Genomic DNA, 8,396 nt, shown 5'->3' on the forward strand with positions numbered 1-8,396 from the left:
TGGCAAAGGAAGGCATGGTACACCAGTTACAGAGGGATAACTTGCATTCCATTCTGCTTTCCTTTGTGCAAAAGCAGCTGGGGGATGTACTGACCAGGTGGGTTGCAAACCTTGCTTGGACAGGCTGGCACAGGGTAGTGGTGGACTTGGCTGGTCGTGATGGGGGTGGGGACGAGTGTTGCAACCTGAATGAATGTTTGGTACTTGAAATATCTCAAACAAATGGCAATTCTGCAATGCCTATGGTTTCGGTTCAGCATGCTTCCTCCGGTACGGCGCCGCAGCACGCGCACGCAGCCAAATCCCTGACTTCATGGACGTCTGCTAAAGTACGTGTCACGTGCCTGTGCATATGATGGAGCTGAGAAATGTTTGTTTTTGCCTGTCTTCGATGCTCTCAGTTGTGAGCAGCAACGTGCAGTTCTATTGCACTTGCCGATCATGGTTTCTAGCATCGGGATACATAAAAACGGGCTCATCACTGACAGAAAAATTCTCGGTAAATATCGGCTGTGTTTCAACAAAACTGCTCCAGAATTGAGGACCTAACAAGTTTTCTGTTTGTGCCAAAGAAAATTTGGGTGCTTAAAACTCACGTGCTAGTCCCTTTAAGTTGTTGGAGACGAAGGGTCCTTGAGTGAGCTGACTCTTTCAGCGCCGCATGTCCCTTCTTCGAATGACGTTGTCGGACTTGGTTATGAAGGAAACTGTACAGGGGGTTTATTTTACATTAATTACAAGATTTTGGAACCCATTGGAGGGTGATGGGGGAAGGTCGGAGAATCCTCGATCAAGGAGAGGCACGGGTCTTAAAGATGAAAATCTTTAATGTGAAAGCATTACTAGTCTCATTAAGACAAAAGCCGTTGGCATGTGTGTGTGTGTTCTTGCCAGATGGTACAGAAAATGCCAGCGAAGGCAAGTAAAATAGGGTGATATCATCATGCGGCTGTATGACGTACACAGCAAGTTGAGCACCGCCACTTCAGGCAATCCAATACATGTCATTCTTTTATATATGCCCGTCACTGGCCGAGTCTATGCAGCACTAGTTTTCCCGACATTTTGCGTACCAAAATTGTGACAAGTGTTTGTTGTACAACCTTCCTGCTGGTGTCATACGATTTCTCGTTGAGTATAGCTTACATGTGTTAGTCAAGTTGGAGGTGAGCTTGCGACAGGGATTCGAACCGATGACCTATGCACCTTCAATTGCATGCCTTCCCAGACATTCATATCAAAATTGTAAGGGAACCGTTTGTCGTACAGCGTTCCAGGCGGTGTCATATGCTCGTGTGTGTGTAGATGGTGTCATACATTGTTGCTGGATTTTAATGTGGTCAATTGTGTGTGTACTCATGCAGTGAACAGTGAACCGTCAATGTCTACAGCTTCAACGTCGGCAGCACCCAAAGTGAAACGTGGTCATGCACGCAAATATGCAAACACCGAAGAAGCACAACAGTGTTAATAATGCTTTCGCATTTCACACATAAGCAGTGTTAAGTGTGTCTGCTGAATTTTTATTATTAGAGGTATTGTAATGAAATTAGGTGTGTGTTTATATGCATATTACTTCTCCCTGTTCTCCAAAATATAATTAGGTTCAGTATATGTTGAGCAGAGGGGAGGGATCAAGGTATGGTGGTAGCAGTGTAGGAGGTAACATGGCATGTAGCAGTTTGTCTGCAGTTACTGCCAGACCACACTGTATTTTGAGTCTAGTGTACGGCGAGGTGGTGGCAGGCTGAAGTGGCTGTTTTTGTAATGAGTGGGGATTTGGTGGTATTGGGGGGAAGGGGGTTACTGCTGTTTCACCCTGAACTAAGAGGGAGGCTTCTTCGTTTTTTTACTGCAACCATGCATGCCATGTGGTCTTGAAATGCCATTTCCAAAATATACTGACACTCAGTGTTTTGGCATGAACCTGAAGGCACCACTGAGCCCTGGGCCTCTATCCCGAGTTTCTGTCATAATCAAAACCATCACAGTCGGCCACACTGGCCACACCTGATTGGTTGCAATGCCAGAAGAGAATGTGCCAGCTTGAATGCAGTGAAAACTGTCAAAGAAACTGGACAGCGATGTCACACACGTCGCGTACGTTCCGTAGCTAATGCTCAAGGGTCCTAATGGGGTAACAACCAACATGGCGCCTTTGGAGTGGACTCGTCTGTGTTACTGCGTTTTTCGGCTCTTCAGCTGGCTATAACTTGTGTTTAGGGCTTTTGCTTTGATTTATCTAGCCTATCGTATATTGGAGGGATGATAAATTTGTCCTCTTTTTTTGTTTCTTAGGATGATGCGGTAGCTCCGAGGCCTAATGAGCACCGGTCTGTTGCAGAAATAGTTCACTTCATGCAACCCAGATAGCGCCACTATCACCGGAGTTATCGCCACGTCTGCATTTGCATATGTCGAATGATGTAATGTAAAGCATAATGTTTGGCAAAATACTTGTGTTTACAGTGCGCAAAACGTGTATTCGCTATTCTCGAACTCTCAGTTAGCTTCTGAAACGTCTTGCAATGTATGCAATGTCTGGCAATGTGACCCCACTTATCATGTGCACAGGTGGTCGGTCGCCAGTGATGTGCCACTACACCGATGCCAGAGGTGGTTTTTCGGTGCGCGTTATGATTCTTGATAGTCACGGTACTGTGGCTCTGCGCTGAGCTCACGAGTTAGCTTGCAGGTCAGCTGTGCTATGCATGTGCTTCACCCCATGGTGAACCTCTGAAAACTTGGCCTGACAGCAGGAAGCTTTGTCTAGCTCATCCCTTTTATTTATTTACTGCAGAAAGATGAAAGGCCTAGCAGCGGCATCTCGTAGTTCCTGCATAAAAGGAATAAGAAACGTAAATTGCCATTAGCACACTGGTCCAATCGCAGCAGAAACTTTTGTTTAGTAGTGCAGCAGACGGCAAGTCGTCACAGCGTCTTGATGGTCCAGCACAGCAGCGAGTGCTCATTGTGCAATGAGTGAGTGCACGCTACAAATTTTCCTCTCCAGTTTTTCCTTTTTCCCCTCAAGATAAAAATAAAACGCCATGTTGTGGTAACAAGCTAGATTTTATTTACCACTGGCGATCAGTGGCTGCAGAGGTCGCATCTGTCACTGAAAAGCCACTGCATGGTGGCAACTGCCGTCACCCCCGTTTCAAAGGGGACGCTCCTGCCTCCCATTCATCCATCCATCCAAGTCATTTCATAGTTGCCTGCAATATTTTACTTTTTTAAATACATCTCCGGCCTTTACAATGCAGAAAAGGGTATCTGAGATATTGTTTTTATTTATTGAAGTTCGCTGGGTGAATGAAGCAGCTTCTTATTACCTCTTTACTGTGGCATCGATGTGAAACTAAACATGTGGCTGAATTTTTCTTCTGCTGCGTTCCCTTTCTCGGCAAAGGGCTATAGCTCCGCTGGGCATTTTGCTGCGGCAACTGCAATGCAGTGACATCCTGCTGCCACTCACAGTTACGACCGAATTGACATCTGCTTCTAGTGTTTCGACCACTCGTGTGAGGCCGAAAATGGTGGTTTTGATTATGGCACCACCTCGGGCCCTGGTGGGCTCTGTACATGGCCCAGGGGTGAAACAGGGAGTAGGGGCGCTCATGAGCCAAGCACCCTTTGAGCAACCTAGAGTGAGAGCATGCTAAGCCCCCTGCAGTTTTTCGGTTGCATCTGCACAATTTCTGGAGAGGGAGTTCACTTGAGTCATGCATTTGTGCTTCGCAGAGATGCTGACGTACAGCTGCTTCTGTGAGCTGATGAAGCGCATGGCTGCCAACTTCCCACACGGGGGAGCCATGGACCACCACTTTGCCAACATGCGCTCTCTCATCCAGGTATCAGCCTCCTGCTGTGCTGTAGGCTGCCATTTCTAAGTAGGCCAATTTTATGGAGGAAAATATTCAGTGTTTTCTAGGGCTATACTTTCTACTCCGAGTAGGGAGGGGAGAATTTGGAAAAGAACAGAGTAAACATAGCTTGGGAAGAACGCAGGACAAGGACGAGATGGGACGAGCGCTAACTTTCAACACAGCAGATCTATTGCAGACCAGGAGCATATATACGCAACTGGTACAGCCGATACAAAGAGGAGAAAAAACATAGCAGAGGTGCCACATGCCGTCATGCCAACAAATCGAGCTCTTTCCTTGGCATTGTCACAGGCGGCCAGCTGACGAATTGATCTCCTTCCCTTGCTATCTCACATGCTCCCTTGATTTCTGTAGTGAAGTCGTTATGGTGCTGATACAAAATGACGGTCTTGTTGAACAGGGGATGACGTGGCAGTTCTGTGTCACATTTTTTGTAGTGGGCCGCCAGATCAAGGAAGGAGCTCAATTTCTTGGCATGACGGCAGGTGGCACTTTTGTTATATTTTTAAGAGCGTTAGCTCTTACTCATCACGCTTCGAGATTTTGTGGGGTCTGCTACCACCCTGAGATTACAGCGGCATCTGTGGGAGCAACTACTCATCACGGTTCAAGATTTGTTGCGGTCTGCTGCCACCCTGAGATCGCAGCACCATCTGTGGCAGCAACTAGAAGATAGCACATCTCGCATTGAGACTTGTAGCGCTATCTACAATAGCATTGTAGAAACAACCACCTGCCGTGTGCTAAAGATGACTTCACGGTCCAATATGGTGGATAGAAGTGGACCTCTGTGAGTATTACATCAGAGGGCGAAATGGCGGCATAGTTCCCGTTTCTTGAATCCAAGATAGCGGCCATTAAAATTGGTTGTGCCCTCCCATCCCTTTCCCCCCTCTCGTCAACAAAATATGACCCCTATCATGTGACTGACGCGGGCTGGCGTTCCTATATATATACCATCTGAGCGGGTGCCGAGACTGCTGCCACTGGGGGTCGCCATTGGTGGCAAAATTGTGGCCCACCCGTTTGGCGGAGAGGCTTCGGAGTGGTGGCAAACGAATAGGCATGATTCGGAGCACAAAGTTGTTTGTCAAGTTGAAGCCTGATGTGTGTGTGAGGGAGTCATATTGACGACCTTTGGTCCTCAAAACTATAATGGGGGTGACTTTCGCAGAGCCATGGCGGGTGAACCAGTGTTCGCCGAGGGATGCGGGTGGTATGAAACTAACCGAATCGTCGTTTTGTGATGTACGCTTTGGTATCTGAATTTGTCGAAAGTATAGGTGAAAACAACTTAGCAAACGCTTATTTGATTTCGCATTCGTGAATCATTCTTAATTTTTTTTCTTTTTATCGGCTGTATCAGTTGCGTATATATGCTCCCGGTCTGCAATAAATCCGCCTTGTTGAAAGTTAGCGCTTGTCCCGTCTCGTCTTTGTCCTGCATTCTTCCCGCGCTATGTTTACTGTGTTACAATGAATTACCAACCTGCCCAAGCCTATTTCATTTTTTGAAACAACAGAATTTTTGGGAAAAAAAGCCGGCTTTTTCTGGTTTTCTTCCACAGGCGTGGAAAGCGGGAAAAAACTGGGTATGGTCTAGTGGCTTCTAAAAGAGGCAGTGAACAATTAATCCGGTGAGCACTAACCCTTTAACTATTAACCCCCAAGCTGTACTCGTCATGGGAGACTGTGCCAGCGTTGCCAGTGACAAGTCACATTGCCACTTCCACTGCCAAAGACAAGCTAAAGTTGGTAATTGCATTGGTTGCAGTTTTCAACACTAGAGGGATAACATATGTAGAGTGAATGAATTTGCAGTAGAAGTTAACAAAAAGTATTTGAAAGATTGGTGGCTCAAAAGCAGGTCGGTGACTTAAGTTCAGAATTAAAAATTGTATTTAAACAAAAGTGGCAAATTTATAGATACAGATTATACCAAGTTTGATGGATTGTTTAAAGAAATGTCAAAAAAAAAAAGCTAAGCATAGTGGCAACTCCCACCATTCTGTTTCAAAGGGGACGCTGACTTCCATCCCTCCATCCGCGTGTTTTGTGCTTTTAACAGGTGTTTCAAGCCTGACAACAGTAATTTTCACCAAAAATTGCCAAACAGTTTGCCAGTTTGGATATGTTTTTCAAGAATTAATTCGGCAGTTAAGGGATTAAAACTGCAATGGTCTGCTGCATAAAAAAAGCAAAAAGTATGCTTCATTTATTATTATATTCCAGTTGCGAGAAAGTTTGGGCTTAAACCTTGACATCATGCTTACTACTTATCAGTCAATGCGGAACGCCTAAGTTACTGTGGTATCAAGTATTGACCTACTGTATTTTTGTGTATTGTGCCTTTTGCTTTCCATTGTAACCGAGCCTGAACCAAGACGCTATTGTCACGTGTGAATGAGGAAGATCACAGATCAGAAGAAACAGCAACAGGCTTTGACGAACATCTTGACCACAACTCTGAAGTGCTGTCACTTCCACTTCCTCTTTTTTGAGGTGGTGTGTGCTTCAGGTCAGCGCTAGGCGAGCATGCGGATTGCACTGTGTCACCGGCTTCCCGGGAAGAAAAAGCATCGTCCTGATGCGGAGCCTGTGTGTCTAAACAGTGCACTAAGTGAAGCATGATGTGCGCACGAAAGGCCAGCTCTACAGCTGGCTTGAGATGGACAACGTGCACTACCTCAGGGCGCAGGGATCGCCGAGACTTCTGAAAGCTATCATGAACGACCTCATAGTTGAGGTCTCCAATTGGCCTGATCACTTTGTAGGATCCAAAGTACCGGCAGAGAAGCTTTTCGCTATGTCCGCGTCGGCGAATGGGAAACCACACCCACACACGGTCTCCTGATGTGTACCGAGCATCAAGGCGTCGGAGGTTAAAGCGTTGGGCATCTCGGCATTGTTGTCCGGGAATCTGCACTCTGGCCAGCTGGCGAGCCTCTTTGGCGACGTGCAGGAAGGTGTGAAGATCTGCATCCAGGTCGACATCGTCCATGTGGCGTCTGGCATCGTGGTCATATCGCGGCCGTAAATGAGACTGAACGGTGGCATTTTTGTCGTTTCCTGTACAGTTGTTTTGTATGCAAAGGAGACGTATGAGAGCACTTTGTGCCAAGTTCTATGCTGAACGTCGACATACATTGAGAGCATGTCAGGTAGCGTTTTGTTTAATCTTTCTGTTAAACCATTCATTTGAGGATGGTAGGATGTTTTCTTGCGGTGATTTGTATGACTTTGCCGTAAAATCTGCCGTAGGAGTTCAGCCATGAATGCTGTACCCCTATCAATGATTAGGACTCCGGTGCACCGTGACGCAAAATGGTCTAATGTACGAAGAATTTTGCCACGTCGAGGGCTGTGGTGCTTGGCAGAGCTGATGTTTCCGATGTAGTCAGTTGCCATGATGACCCACTTGTTCCCCGAATGAGAAAGAGGGAATGGGCCCAGCATGTTCATCCCGATCTGCTGGAAAGGCCGCGATGGTGGTGCTATAGGCTTCAAGATTCCAGCTAGTTTTGTTGAGGGCACTTTGCGTCGCTGACAGTCTCGGCACGTTCTGATGTAGTGTGCAATGTCCGACTGAAGGCGGGGCCAGTAATACTTCTCTTTGAATCTTGCAAGTGTGCGGGCTATGCCCAAATGTCCAGAAGTCAGTTCATCGTGTGAACCTTGAAGGATTTCGTCACGCAAGCTCGTTGGTATGGCAGTAAGGTATTGCTGATTGTTTGCGGCAAAATTTTCTTCACGAGGACGCCATGGCAAACGCAGAGTGACGCTACCGAGCGTTTGAAAGCCTTCGGGACTGTCCGTCATGTGCCGTTCAGAAACTCCATGAGGTCCTAAGTTCTGGGTCGGCGGATTGCTGTTCTTCGAGGCTCATTGCACTGATTGCATTTAAGGTGATGTCGTCATCGTCATTACCGTCCTCCGTTGTGGAATCGACCAGGGCACGCGAGAGGCAATCGGCGTCCAAGTGCTTCGTGTCGGACTTGTACACCACTGTCATGTCGTATTCTTGGAGGCGCAAACTCCACCTGACAAGGCGGGCTGACGGATCTTTGAGGGTCATGAGCTAATACAAGGCATGATAGTCCGTAACTGCAGTAAAATGTTTTCCATAAAGGTAGGGTTGAGATTTCGACGTCGCCTGCACGGTCGCAAGACACTCTTTCTCTGTTGCCGAGTGGTTAGCTTCAGCGTGACACAAAGAATGGGTGGCGTAAGCGTTGACTCGTTCTTGACTGCTGTGGATTTGAACCAGCACGGCGCCCAGGCCTACGTTGCTTACGTCAGTATGAAGCTCCGTATTTGCGTTTTCGTCGAAGTGAGCCAGAACTGGAAGTGCTTGCAGGCGGCATTGAAGAGTTTCAAATGCTTATGCTTGAATGGCATCCCAAGTGAAAGTGTGTCTGTCCTCGTCAGATGCGCCAGGGGCTCGGCAATTCAAGCGAAACCTTTCACAAAACGACGGCATGAGGCACATAATCCTAGAAAGCGGCG

The 8,396-nt window shown here is 47.1% G+C and overlaps 1 protein-coding gene across 1 annotated transcript in view; it reads left to right on the forward strand.

The window, feature by feature from the left end:
- LOC144122146 (small G protein signaling modulator 1-like) overlaps positions 1 to 8,396 on the forward strand; it is a 202,067-nt gene that overhangs the window by 163,689 nt on the left and 29,982 nt on the right. The window contains 1 exon segment of the mRNA XM_077655710.1: positions 3,745 to 3,854. Within this exon segment, the coding sequence (XP_077511836.1) occupies positions 3,745 to 3,854 (110 nt within the window).

The sequence above is a fragment of the Amblyomma americanum genome, chromosome 2 (assembly GCF_052857255.1).
Source record: "Amblyomma americanum isolate KBUSLIRL-KWMA chromosome 2, ASM5285725v1, whole genome shotgun sequence".
Taxonomy (NCBI): domain Eukaryota; kingdom Metazoa; phylum Arthropoda; class Arachnida; order Ixodida; family Ixodidae; genus Amblyomma; species Amblyomma americanum.